Here is a 15,049-nt window from a genome sequence, read left to right as displayed (position 1 = left end):
TAAAAATAATTATTCCTACCACTGACAAATCATTTTTATATATTAAATAATATAAATAGTAAGCAATATGAATTAAAATATAATGTAACCAAAAGTGTTAATTTAGTCTTTTGATTTTAAGGTAAAAATATAGAATGAAAACCTGGTAAATATTCAACTGGCTGCTTTCACAAGGATCTAGCTTGTGTGCCGTAAAGATTTGCCGGGAAAGAAACAAATTACATCAATAGTTACCATTATTTCCACGTATACCCAGATGTGACAGGTAAAGTATGTTGTGCAGGACCTGCACCGTCACAAGGTCCTGACGTGTGCAACGGACCTTGTAATTTGAGGGCACATGTTCAGACATAGATTCGCCTCATAGCTTTGCAATTAATGAAAATTACATCGATGAGTGTATGGGGCTCTATTATTACAAACAGAGACTGGAAATTTCCATGTAAACAGTCACAAGTCTAGCAAAAACCAAACACATGATGACATATTGACGGGGTAATTTGTCAGTGTTATAGAACTGGAGAATATTGTACCCAATAAAGGTCATGATGTTGATAAACTGCAAGAGAACTCAGGTGTTTACTAAATATAGTTACGGCTATCTACCTTTTGTAGAGGGAAAAACAAGCTTATGATAAGGGAAGTGTGTAAGCTGATTGTAGAAGTCTTTGCTGGTATGTGCATTTGTCAATTTGGCTGGTCATCACTTTGTTGGTAACAACCAACCACACCCATCATTGGACATGAGGAAACTTCTGTGTCTCAACCCCTGCAGCGTAATCATCCAGGTCCTACGTCTATGTCTCGCAGGTCACGGAAGAATATGTCCTTACTTGTTTCACTTCATGCAACACACATACACTATTACTCACTGCCAGACATGTGACTGGCAAACCCCAAGCCCTGACAGTGTGTGTCAGCACTTAAACACGCCTATTTCAGCCACTGCTCACACGCTGTCAGTCACATCAGCTGTTTCTTGAAAGCCACAGGAGAAGGCCAGCTGCATTTACAGGAAATCAAAGGGCCCAAAGAATTTACATCTTCTTATCATGCCTTGCAAAAGTATTCATACCTGCTGAACGTCTGCTGATAGGGCAACTATGAGTTCACAAATGGGGCCTTTATAGACGAGTGGAAGAAGAAAGCCATTGTTGGAATTAAAAGCACAAATAGTCAAATTTAAAGTTTGCCAAGAGACTTGTGACACAGCAAAAATGTGGAAGGAGGCCTGGGGAGACCAACATTTAACTTTTTGACCTACATGCAAAGATCTATTTGTGTCTGAAAAATAACACAACACATCATCCTAAACACACACTTGTCATGGTCAAACTTGGTGGTGGCTGCATCATGATGTGGGAATTTTTTTTTTTCTCCAGTGGGGTCAGAGTTGGTCAGAGTTGATTGGAAGGTGGATGGAACTAAATACAGAGTGATATCAGAAAAAAAACTGCTGGGGGCTTCAAAAGACTTGAGACTGGGGCAGAGATTCCCCTTGCAGCAGAAAAAACAACTCCAGACATACAGTATATAGTCGGAGCTGCTGTGGAGCAGGTGCTAGAATGGGCCAGTCGAAGTCAAGAACTATATTCTATGAATAATCACTGGCAAGACTTGGACAAAACTGATGTTCAAAGATTCTCTCCACCCAATCTGACTGAGTTTGAGCTATTTTGCAGAAAAATAATGTGCAAAGCTCGTGTGAAGATCTAAGTATTTATTCAGGGAAGTTGAATAAAAATGGATGCCACAAAACCAGTTTTTATTGCTTAAAAATATTGACAACCATTTATCCTTTCCCTTGAGCTTAATAATTATACAGTTCTCATTGTTAGTCTATCAAATTAAATCCCACCAAAATACTTTCAAGTTTGTAGTTGTAAAATGAAAAATAAAATTTTTAATGTGTATGTGTGAACATTTTTGCAAGGAAGTCTATAATTCTGGGAAAACACTATTTTGTTTTTCTAACACGAAGGAGTTTGCTTCCTAGCAAGATGGAAGTCTAAACAGAGCAAAAACAGTCATCTGTGTCTCTCGTGCCCACACCATGAATCGTGAGAGTCGTTCCCAAAAATAAGCTGAAGAAAAACAATTTTGTGCTTGAGAGTGTTGCATGCTGGGAAAATGCCAGATCAGAGAGTGTGCGTGCCATCTGTGGACTTCTGAGTCTGGAGAAATGACAAAAAAGGGTCCAGATTCTCCCCGCCTCCATTCACAGCATTATTTTACGCAGGATTATCTCATTTCTGACAGGATTCCCCCCCGTCTGCCTGCGGATTTCAGCTGTGAAATGGAGAAAGATCTAATGCACGTCGAGCTTCACTTTGAAATCATCTCATTATCTAATTTCAGACACAATGGACTCTTGGAGGAAGTCTCTACATCTGACTGGCATTACAGGTTGATTTTCACTAAGAGGAATAAATCTGATTTCTACCTGCAGCTCGGAAACACAATCGCCAATCAAACAGACTTAAAGAAAATGCATAGTGTTGCAGAGTGTCAGATATCAACTTACCTGTGTTTTTCAAGCTCATTGTGTGATGATCTGAAAGAGGAAAAGACGAGTATCAGGACCAGGATCATAACACCCCAAGATCATCACATAGCATGAGATTCTGTGTAATAATAAAAGACTAAATGTTTTTTGATCTAAATGTGGGAGCGACGAGTCAAATAAACGCATGCAAAAAGATCAGAGAGGTTACATTGCATCGTGACGTGATGCAACAAAAAAGGCTCTAAAGTGAACAAATCTGTAGTATATTGTAAGAGATTTGACAAATAAGGAGCAGAAACATGCTCAGGCATGGCAACAGGTTCTTTTTAACCATCGGCAGCCTTTCTGCATGACCCTACAGCATCATCAGATTTTCATTTAGTATTAATATTTAATAAGATGATGAGAAAAATGTATATTTTATTCAGCTGAGGCAGGTAGTAAAGAGTCAACCAGATATTATTCCAAGAGCACATGTCGATCTAAGCCTGAGCTTTCCAGCGCTGTTGATGATCATCAGGGCGGAAAGGTTAAAGGTTAATGAGGAGTTTGTATTACACAAATCCTCGGTGAGGAACATTCTGTACAGATGGTGGAAATTCAAGACCATTGTTAACCTGCCGGGGAGGGGTCAGCCAACAAAGATAACCCCTGGAGAAAGGTGTGTAATAAGCTGTTACGCTCAGGATCCTCACAAAGGAACTCATGCTTGCCTCTAAGCATCTTAAGGCCTCTTTCACAGTGGCTAATGTTAATAATACCAAATCCGCTATTAGGGGAACACTACACAGAGCGCTTTGAAAATATGTCTGTCTTTATTTAAGAAACAAAAAAAGAAAAACAAAACTTTCTGGTTTCATTTTGTGCTTTGAAAAATACAATACAATGTTGTCTTGATGTTTTTTGCTTTGTACGTGTCAATTTCTACTGAAAAAACATTTTCAAGGGGACAAACGGCTTTTCATAGTGATTTCTACACCTACGGAAATATGTGACTCAAGTGACTATTACATGCACTCATTAAATCACTCACAGTTACTCTGCTTTTGTCTTTTGTAATGAATATTAGAACCGCAATCAATAGAAATAGGGTGTCATTTAATTTTTTTTTTAAAAGTCACAATTCAATTTAAATACAAGAGAAATCTGAGCACTTCAGAAAAATATTTGTCTCCATAATTTTTTTTAAACCTTTACCATATCATGCTTTTGCTATTTTGGTCATTTTGTACCAACAGTTTTCAGGAATGAAAAATAGCCTTATCCAACTGGACAATGTGTACTGCCAAATGTCCTGCCTTGAACATGTTTCATATTCTCTTTGAAAACCATTGATTTAAAGTCATTTTCACTAATCTGCTCATTTTTCAACTGAATTCAATTAAAATTTTCAACTGAATTAAATTAAATGTGGCTATATTAGTCCCATAAGCTACCATCTCCTGGTCCAAACTGGAAACAAAACCAAAATCAATAGAAATAGTTTTGAATATAACCATATGTCTGTATTAAATGATATGAGATTTGGATTTTATACGATTATCTAAGCCCATATTTCATCAAAATATGAAACTACCAATTAACTAATATGCAATTATTACTTAAATCTGTACAAAATAGAATTAAGTTGACAATTACGTTATAGTGTATTGTTAAAAATATATAATCTAATAAGAATTTGTCAAATTATGATGAAAACAATAACACAATAACATTAAAAATACTTGTTTGATGTTTCATAAGCGCATCAAAACAAGACTGGAATTAATTATTTCGCACTGTTTCAGTAGCTGTACTTATTAAAAATGAAGAACTAAAATACAGTTTTTCTTAGGCTCAAACACTGCAAATGTAAATGAAACAAAATATATGAATATGTTCTTGTCCATAGCATACGTATCCCCCTATGTAGAACTAGGTATGAAATGGAAGGGGCAAAATGACCTGTACTAATCTAGAACAAATAGAAACATTCACACAAAATTTTTCACAAGGCAGCTATAGTGCAATGAATTATTATTCATTTGAAAATCTATGTTTTCCAGCAAAGAAAGGAGCTGCTTGCCATAGGAAATTTCCTGACAAACCATGAGCCAACTTGTATTTGCCTTGGGAAGATTTTGTACAAGATTTTACAGCCAATAATTTTAAAACATTCTAGAATTTTCCCATAGTCGACTGTAAGGAAAAATGGTTATGAGTCCATTAAATAATATCTCCTAGTTTTTTTTTTTTTTGGGGGGGGGGGGGGGGGGGGAGAGTTGTGATTAGCTATCTGATATCATAAGAGTACACTAACTTAAGCTGACATCACAACCATTGTCAATACAATTAAGGTGTAAAATAAAATCGAGTGGGTAAATATACTGTGAGATTAGGATTTAGATTTATGCATTTTATGGCTGTTTATCGTTATCATGTTATCCAGAAAAATAAACTGATATGTGATGGTTAGAAAAATGGATATGACATATTTTGTATAGAGACAACAAATGGAAAACACGTGAATTTATGAAATATGGGTACGAATTGGCAAAGCTGCAAATTGATCTGGAGTCATAAACACGTTCCATCATCAGAAAGGCTCTAAATTACAACGTAGCAGCCAAAATGTGATGCTGTGGCTCTGATTTGCTACATCAAACGATGAGAACAAACTGGGCAGGAAAAAGGCAGCACATCTGGCCCTGAGCAGAATATCAACAGAAAGTGGGTCATATAAGAGGAACATGAGCCTAAGCAAACGACATGGTTTTTGACAACAAATCTTAAATCGGATGAGGGAATTGTTGCTAAGTAAGTAATGAAGTAAGTAAAATGTTTTAAGGACATGCAGTAAACAGCTCACACTACAATCAAAGCTGTTCTGTTTGCCTTGCAGCTGAAGTGGAAAACTGATCGACACTTACAAGGAGAGACGTCCAGCTGCAGCAGAGGGTCACACCCCTGCTGACTGCAAATTCTCACCAATTTTTTACTGCTACCGCTTTACGAAGCTGGAACAATTTAGTGTAGCTGGAGAGCTTTCTACAAAGCTTCATGACAGAAATATGTAAAGTTCTAAACTTTTAAGTATAATTCTAAAAGCAGAGCTTCAAATTTAAAATGTGTTTTTCAATTATGGAGAATAGCTGCAAAGATAAAATGCAGGGAGAGCTCAGCTGAGCTGTTCCTCACAGAGCGAGGGATCTGTGACACCGCATGCACTGCTGCACGCACTGCTGCAGTTTCTGCATGATGGCCGATCAGCGCCGAAGGACACGGAATAAAAAACCCTCTCAGACGTCTGGAGGCTTCAGACGGTGCAGAATTCCTCAGCGTATGGGCTATTCCGAGGAGAGACTCCCCCCGTTATGACACGCAGGCAGCCGGGAGGGCAACCGAAACAGGCCCTCCGTTCATGAGGGCGTCATGGATACCAAGGCAACAAAAACAAAAACAGCAACAACAAAAGGGGCCAGACTGACAACAAGCCCTTTTCAGACTTTCCACCACCCTAGAGCTCCCCCCCACCCCCTGCCAAGCTCACGAAAGCAGTGGTTCCCACAGCTGTACCGCAACAACAAGACGTGTTGAAAGGGTTACGGCTGACCAGTCTGCACAATATCATCCCAGAAGGAGCACAGGATGTCACACTGCTGCAGATCTAAGAAAGCAGACAAAGAGCTTCGCTCCCAGCACGGAGGAAGTTGTGTTATTGAAAGATGTACAAATTGGAGGAAAATGTCCCAGTCAAAGCATGAGGCCCAAGCAGGAAATCGCGAGGAGAAAGGGAATGCTCCCACCCACAGGTTAAACCACACATTTTTACATGTTATGTAAAAGCACGGTGTCTGGCATGCAAAACCAATGATGTCCTATGTCAGTTTTTAGAAGGAAGTAACACAGCAATGGCCATCCCCTGAACATTTCCCTACTCACAGGAAGGAATTCAAGGCTGAAAATAAAGCTCTTTTTTTATGTGACTATTTATATGTCAGTGTAATACAGAGGAGTCTCAGTGAAACAGAAACTAGTAAAAGCCAAAACACAGCGTTAATTTAAAAGACACTCAGTGGGGACTGCCTCTTGCTATATGTACATGTGAAATATTATTTTGCTTATTCTCCGAGAACAGACTTAGAGACATGTCACCCGTACTTCTGCCAAAACGACCATCTTTTTAAATTCTTTTAAACCTGATTAATGTTACATTTTCTTCAGGTCCACACTCTAACTTGAAGGTCCTGCCCATGCATAAAAACAATGGAGGAGAGTTTTAATTAAGAGCAGTCACATTAAGATGGAGTGAAAATTAGTCCTCAAACTCAGTGGGCGTGGGTTTGTTCCACAGGTATGTGTGTGGGCCACCACACCCAGCACACACATCCGCACTCCCTTTTCATCATTCACCCGTTTATTGAAAGGATGCATTTCCTAGTAAGATCAACAGAATGTGGTAGGAACTGGGTGAACTTGAAGTATCATTTTAATTTTACAAAACTTAAAACCAAATATTAACTCTTAACCTCAACCAATCACCCGCTGCGTAGTTTGCTACTGTGAAATTACTTACCAACTATTTAACATATCAACTTTAAAAAAAAATCTTAATCAGCATTTAATTGTACAAACAAAAATATTAATTATACAAATTCCCTTAGATAGTGACAACTTATCCAGACTAAAAGGTATAGTTAATGACCAAATAAATACACTATTACACACCAGGTTCAAATAAGTTTCGAAAAATGCATATAGTTACAAAGAAAATCCAGATTAGTCTCCTACTGAGGGTGTGTATCCACATGATGCAATACATTTTGCAGACATAAATGAAGGGAAGCCCAATCTGTTGTGACAACTATGTTTTTAGCAACATGAGCTTACAGGATTTATTACCCGATCAATGACTCAAGTTTCATTTCAAGTAGGCTGTGGTTTGTCACATGTAAAGATTCGTTTGTCAGCATGTAAAACTTTATCCAGCATTTATCCAGCAGTAATAAACTTTTTTTTAAAATTATTAATCCAGATTTGATTAACCCGAGAACCAAACCTAGTGGGGCCAGGAGGCTTTTCGACAAATTGTATGTCAAAAATGTCAAACGTTGATGCAAGCACTATTTTACAAACCTTTAAGTCATTCTTACATTTTCACTGGATGATTGTTTAGTGAGAAACAAATTATTTATATCTAAAAATGGAGATGGGAGATTGCGCACCACTAATGACACTCCGACATGTAAAGAATTTCCAACCCAGTTACAACAAAGTTGGGAAATAAAAAAATTGGTAAAAAAAAAAACTATTAAAAAAAAAACTACACTGCCTCATTTTTTCTTTACTTTGACCAAAAAAGTTTAACATGTTCTGCTATCAGTATGAGTTTCACACTGGATGACCATCAGTAGCACACTGCCTCCGTCCTTCATTTCCTGTGTAAATGGTTATAAGCTTCTCTGTAAATAGCTATCTAATACAAATGTGGTGATGGTTTAAAGTTTAGTGAAATGTTCAGAGTGTTATATCCTGCTGGTAAAATATTACCTGCTTATAATTAGTCATAAGTATGTTTCCAGTGTCAAGCTAAACAAAGATTTTAAAGATGTTATGGTTGCAGGCACCTGCAACTGTACATGACCTATAATTTAAGGTGGATTCAGATTAATTTGCACCGATACCATGTTGTACTTTTGCAGTCTTGTGTCAATTCGAACCCATATCAGGGATGTTTTGTACCCACACCGATCATTTAAAAACACTAGTTTACTTGAAGTCATCTGGACGTCACTCAGAGTTGCAAAACGCAAGTTTGATCAGAGGACGGAATCTCTTACATTTCATAAGAGTCGAGTAATCCATGCGGTGATCAGAACGACAATCAGTAATACTACCAAGAGAAATACATTCATCTAACTGGTAAATATTTGGGTTTGTAATGGTTGTTGATAGGTATAAATGGGAGTATGTGGGAATGAAATGGTACAAATTATTGGGAAAGAATTGGCAAAGGTAAACTGACTCAGACCTCAGGGGTTGATTGTCACATTACACCATCACCATTTCAAAAACTTTGCAGATTTAAATATTTTCTAATAAGTGGAATTAACGTCCACGGGATCTTTTTTGCCAATCACGATCCAATTCGTTTCCTCCTTGGAAATAATGAGTACCCACTCTGATGACCAATGATTTAAAGTAGGTTTCTAAATTCTGCTACCATCAGGAAATATTCCAAATAAAACAGGGTTATTTTGGGTGAGTGCTCATGATTTTGCCCTTTCGTATCTCTGTAGGTTAGGTCACTTGATACACAACTTTTTTATGCACTAAATAGTGCTGATCTCAGCAGGACATTTTGTACCGACTATGAATTACTACTGGGAGATTTGTGCACACTGACAAACATCGGTTTAAAATAATCTTCTATAATCTACTCATGCTCCGCTATAAGGAAATGTGGCTGTATGACTCCAACAGGGTAATATTTACTAGCAGGAAGCAGAGGTGGGGACTCGAGTCACATGACTTGGACTCGAGTCAGACTCGAGTCGTTAAAATCACGACTTGAGACTTGACTTGAAAAAATGCTCAAAGACTCGGACTTGACTTTGACTTTCATGCCATTGACTTGGGACTTGACTCGACTTGAAGCTGTTTACTTGAAAAGACTTGATATTTTTTGCTCAAAGTCTTAAAATTTAAAACACATTATTTATAAAGTGGCGTCATTAATTAATTTCACTCATTCCGTATCAATATGCGCAGACCGTCACTATGTTTTTCCTCTCTCCTTATGTATGTATGTGTACGTAGCTGCAGCACAACCAATCAAATTAACAGGATTTGGACGTTTAAAAAAACGCGGCAAAGCTACAGAGCTCAGGGAACGAAATACGAAATAACCGCTCAATATGCTTCCGCGAGTAATTTCTTTTGGCTACGTAGGTTATGAACTTTCGACTAAAAAACGAACTGCAACTTGTAAAACATGCAAGAAGAGAATATCGGATGGAGATGCCACGACGTCCAACTTTGTCCGGCATTTGAAGCTTCACAAAGATCGGTAGGTGGCACTTTTCTTTTGCTGTAAGATAGTTGACTTTAGCTAACTTCGTGTTAGCATGTGTACTCCGGGTTAAATTGGTGATGATTTACCATAAATCCGGTCCTTCAAATGCCTCCACAAATAATGTGCACCGTGTTAGCTCAGGAAGCCGGTGGATAGTGAGCGGGGCTCCGGAACAGAAAGCAGATTCTGGACCTGAACACAGGGAACAGAGTCTCTCTGTCCCATCATGATGATGAGCCGGGTCTAGTATCATCTAAGGATGGTTGGTGTATTTGAAGACATCTACGTTGGGAAATTATATTGACAATATATTGTTTACTGCAGTCAGTGCATTAAGTCAACTGTTTTTGACTTAATGCACTGACCGGCGTGACTGTCACATGTCGCACAGAACCCATTTCCAAGTAGTATAGCTTTGCTGGGAAAAAAAAAAAAAAAGACCAAATACAGTGACTGTCCCAAATAAATTTTGTGTTTAGAATATCTGTCCCATATTTACGGAGGACTGAAACTAACATACTTAGAAATAAAAGCAGAAAAATAAATGCAAAGACCTTCCTGAGTTTACTTGTGATAACTTCATTTATACTTATTTCATTTTATGAAAACTATGATTGTTGTAGTGTTGATGTTTATTTATGAATAGAAGGAGTAAACTGAAGTCAAATGTAATTCATGAATGGCTGTAATTTATTTTCTGACATCTGTTTATTTCTGACAGATTTGAAGAATACCAGATGAATAAGAGGATCACAAATGAACCTCAAATACATATTTTAAAAAGAACAAATGGTCTAATATTTGAATTTTATGTATAATTGCAAATTATTAGAAAAAAAAAAACGACTCGAAATGACTTGAAATTAAAGGTTCCTGACTTGAGACTTGACTCGACTTTTGCCTTCTTTACTTGAGACTTGACTCGGACTTGAGGACAGAGACTTGAGACTTACTTGAGACTTGCAACACAGTGACTTGGTCACACCTCTGGCAGGAAGTCACTCAGAATTATCTTGGGGTCTCTAGGGGTCAGAATTACACATGACAATTGTAATTTGTCATGTGTAATTAAAAATATTATTTTTAATAAAAAAATAATATTTTTAATTATAGCATTAACAATATGATATTTTTAATGATATAATAAAAAATATAATTTAATATATAATTAGAATAAGCCTATAAAAAGTACTAAGATAAATAAAGTGATATGCAAACCCACATGGGAATAAATAGGAAGGCATGAAACTACAATGCAAAGTTGGCACAAAGTGGGGAACGCAGAGCTATTCTGAGAAAGGTTAGGTATTAACCTTCAGTCATTTATCTAACAAGTTAGAAATCATAAAGTAAAATTGAATCAAAACTGAAACCTGCAATTTTCTTTGTGTTGAGTTCAGTAGAACATGTTGAGGATGTGTTTTCTAAGCAGGAGAGGTCATTCAGCGGAGAACTGACCAAAAAAAAAAACATTTAAATACTGACGGTTCAATCAAAAAACATGAGGACAACAACAACCTTCTTGTGTTCTGGGTGAGTGTGGGAAGAAAGTGCAGGACTGCAGTTCCTGAAATGCGACCCTCTGTCACTCTCTCTGTTTTTCTTTTGCAGGACTTTCATTTTGCAACCAGACACACCACACAAAACACCCTAGCCGCATGAAAAACATAACATTTTAACCCAGGTGAAAGCAGGACAAGCTGTGTGAGACATGCTGCAGAAACGAAAGGTTAAATGCGTGTCGGGTGTGCGTGTGTTTTTCTCTCTCTCCGGTTCTCTCAGCATGGGGAGGGCAACACAGAAACAGACAGAGGCAGCAGAGTTGACAGTGTACGCGTGGCACTGTTGATTGGAGAGACCAAAACACACCGATCCCAACCCACACCTAGATACCAGAAGGGCTGCTTATGCACCGCTAGAGTTGACAATGGCATGGCACGTGAAGGCAAGACATATTGGTACATATTTACCTATTGTTCTGAGCTTTTCTGGAAATTGGTGTGGCTTTCGATTTCTTTCGGGAAAAGTCACTGTAGGGTAAAACAGACGCATAACCATGTTCTGCCTCTGTGGACACACATAAAACAATAAATAATGAAATGTTAGTTTACTGTTAGCCAGTCAATACAGGAAAACGTGAAATTGATATTACGGCTAAATCCTTTCAAGAAATAATCCATTAGTACAAACATTTTTATATCAAGGTAGAGTGCACAATAACCCATATTTTTAATATAACTGCTTTAAACCCCGTTTTCATATATTTAAACAAGACATAAACAAGTCGTATCTATAAAATTAGATTACATCATTCTTTCTGTAGCACATCATGTTTCTGGGTCCACTTTGTACCCATCGCCTTGTCTGTGTCCCATTGAGAAACAAGTGACATCATACCTGCACTGAAGGCAGGGTATGTGTTAAAACCCAGAAGCATCGAACCTAATTTAACATGTCACAAAACAACTCCTTTAAATAAATGCCTGTCACTTCAGCTTTAAATACCTCTGTCTCGTCTCTCCAAATATTCTGCAGCCTCCAGCAAAATTAAAAGAGAATTCAGTTCCATCTTCTCCGGGTCTTGGTGTTCTTTAAAAAAATAGAAAAAAAAATATATCTATCTACACAAATGTACAATTCATAAAATAATGGAATGAGGTTTAAAAATAAAAGCTGTTCTTCAGCGGAGCCCAAACGCTGCTACGTTCACTTCTGAGTCCTGACGACTCCAAACTACAGTAACAGCAGCACCTAAACTCAGGAAACCAACTGATTACACCGCCATCCAATCAGAAAACCTCCCTGAGGCGCGTCTACGCCAATGAAAGTCCTCTGTGAGATGTCATTGGCTTAACTGAGTGAAGTCATTGGCGATATGCCCTAGCAACAGCCGCTAGTGCCCGCCTTTTTCGCTGCTCATTGGCTTTCTACTCTGTGTGGAAGCGTCTGATTGGCTAATGAGAAAGAGGGTGTTTTTCAGATAGTTGAACTTGGATGTTGTTTTGGTTTTCCAAAGTGAGACAACTTCTCGAAGTACGGTTTCTGCGTTTTGGCCGAGGAATAAACGGCATTTGTTCAGTCAGCAAGGCTCAATTATACTTCAGTCATATATCGTGTGGCATGACGCACGATATCAGTCACACGGATGATGTTTTGTCTTTATTTCCTGTACAAGTCATCCTGAAAGTCTTCAGCTGGGCCCGTTACACCAAGTTGAAGATAAAGCACCATTGCAACACACAGTTCTTTTTAAATATGTTTGTTCATGCCTCGTCTTTTAATAAATGCGATAGCATGAATGCACTATAAGAACTTTTTTTTATGCACAAATTCAGGTATTTAAAAAGCCTCAATATAAATACGTTTTTTTTTTTATTACAACAGCAAATTGTACCCTGAAAAATTAAGACTCAACCTTCATTTAAGCATTTTTTTAAAAATTGGGTCATGGGGGGGAGTAACAGTATTGCTAACCACCTTGTCATATTTTTTAGGACCTCTTTGCCAACAGAGCAGGACTATCTTCTAAAACATTTCACAGGGTGTTGATGTAGCCATATATATTTTTTAACATTATCCAATTGAAAACTCACAGATACATAGTCAGAAGCCACTTGACATTAATTTAAAATAGATCATGATGCCTGTTCATATTCCCAAAGGGGGAAAATGACATGACAGCCATTTCTCTTTGCTACTGAAGGCAAACAGTCTATGACTATATTCAAATTTCATCATAATTTGATGCTTTAGTCACATGTTCTTTTTAATTGTACACAAAACTGTAAAAAAACGAAACAAAAAAATAACAACAAAAAAAAACCTTTCATAACAGTCAAATTTTTACTACTACCCTAGCTACTTTTTTTTTTAGGTCTTAGGTCTGCAGTCATGATTCATGACCCATGTGTCAATCGAGATCATGTGGCAGAGATCAGCTCTTGAAATTGAATTTGATAGTCGAAAATTCTACCCCATCCATCACCAGCTAAGCATGAGAGAAAAGTGTCAGAGGTTTTGCAGAAATAGAGGAGTTATAAATTTCAAGAGGTTTGCAAATGTCAGTTTTTTTATGCGCATGGCAGGCAGTTTCTAATCCTAGAAGTGAGATATGTGTTGGACTGCATTCTGAAGAAAACACTAACACATCAGAATGAGGAAGTGACTCTCAGCTTGAATTATGAAGTCCCCAAGGACCACAAACACTGTTTATGTTGTATGCTCTTGGTGTTGTGCGACACATGAGATCCTCATGGGGCCCATACAGCAAGATAGAATATGGAGTTATGTTGTAAGTTAGTGTGTGGCTTTGGAGTTCTGCTGATGTCAGCAAGTTTAACAAGAGTGATGTGCAAACTGAAGAACCACCTAAAATATGTGAAGCTGTTCACAGCTGTTATCTGCCACACCAAGACAGATGATACTGTATGTCTAGATGATAAGTTTGCAACACTTTCATTTGCATAAATGATCTCATGAAGAGCTCTTTTTTCTCTACTCTGCTAGCACAAAGATCAATAGATTTATATTTATTTATTTATTTATTTTTAATAGTCCAGCAGAAAGTGGAATTACAAATTGGAAGGAAATGATGCATGATAATAAGATGTTTTTACTGCTGGGACTCTGAAAAGTGTGATATGAGTTTGTATTTAGCCCTCTTTTACCCTTTTACCCCTCATTAAAATCAGGTGTAACCAATTGCTAATCTAATCCGCCTGTGTATAATTTTATAACAGCTGTTCTCTGGAGGCCTCAGAGGTTTGTTAGAGAACATTAGCGAACAAACTTTTCTTCAGAAGGGACAGGGGAGAACTGTGCTGAAGATGGATTAACCTCTAAAACAGAATAGAAACATGCCAAGGGTGTGAAAGATTTGAGATGTTGGCAGAGTTTTGACTTCCTGCAGGACAAACAAACAGAGCTACAACGAAAAGGCTTAGCTAAATGTCCTGTTTGAAAATTACCTGGACCTAAATTAATTTAGAAATCTATGGCAGAACTTAAAAATGATGTTCACAGAAACTATTCATCCATTTTGCAAACAAGAACTGGCACACATTTCAGTTTCTCGACATGCAAAGCAGGTAGTGACAAACTACAAAAGATTACCTGTAATTTTAGTGAATGGGTAGATAGAACATTGAATCAGGAGGCCTCTGAATACAAATGCACACTTTTCAGATCTTTAAGTGTAAAAATGTATAGTACTCTTTATTTTATAATGTCTTAATCTGTGCTAATCTAGCACAAGAAAAAAAAATTAAGTACAATTCAAAATTTGCGCAGTTAAAATGTTCAAGAGCTATTAGTACTTTTGCATTGGGTTATCTAACAGTTAATTTCTGAGTAGAAGATAATGTTTTAATTTGTGGAGAATGTTTCACATTTTTTTGTTTAGAGAATTTCTGAAATTCACCCTTTCTGCAGTGATGTCCAGGATGCAGGTGTTTTGAGTTGCTTGGCCTTTATCAAAACTAAACTAGTAT

At 37.5% G+C, this 15,049-nt stretch overlaps 1 protein-coding gene across 1 annotated transcript in view; it reads right to left on the bottom strand.

The window, feature by feature from the left end:
• The window catches only part of mxd4 (MAX dimerization protein 4), a 34,431-nt gene extending 22,125 nt beyond the window's left edge, over positions 1–12,306 (bottom strand). Inside the window, exons 1-3 of the mRNA XM_032563708.1 lie at positions 12,066–12,306; positions 11,531–11,627; positions 2,525–2,554 (exon numbers count right to left, since the gene is read on the bottom strand). Coding sequence (XP_032419599.1) covers positions 2,525–2,554; positions 11,531–11,627; positions 12,066–12,129 — 191 coding nt within the window. The 5' untranslated portion in view covers positions 12,130–12,306. The remainder of the gene's footprint in view (positions 1–2,524; positions 2,555–11,530; positions 11,628–12,065) is intronic.
• Between the last annotated feature and the right edge of the window lie 2,743 nt (positions 12,307–15,049).

Source organism: Xiphophorus hellerii, chromosome 5 (assembly GCF_003331165.1).
Source record: "Xiphophorus hellerii strain 12219 chromosome 5, Xiphophorus_hellerii-4.1, whole genome shotgun sequence".
NCBI classification, from domain to species: Eukaryota; Metazoa; Chordata; class Actinopteri; order Cyprinodontiformes; family Poeciliidae; genus Xiphophorus; species Xiphophorus hellerii.
The sequence above is the reverse complement of the archived record's forward strand: the minus strand, read 5'-3'. Positions and strand labels throughout refer to the sequence as shown.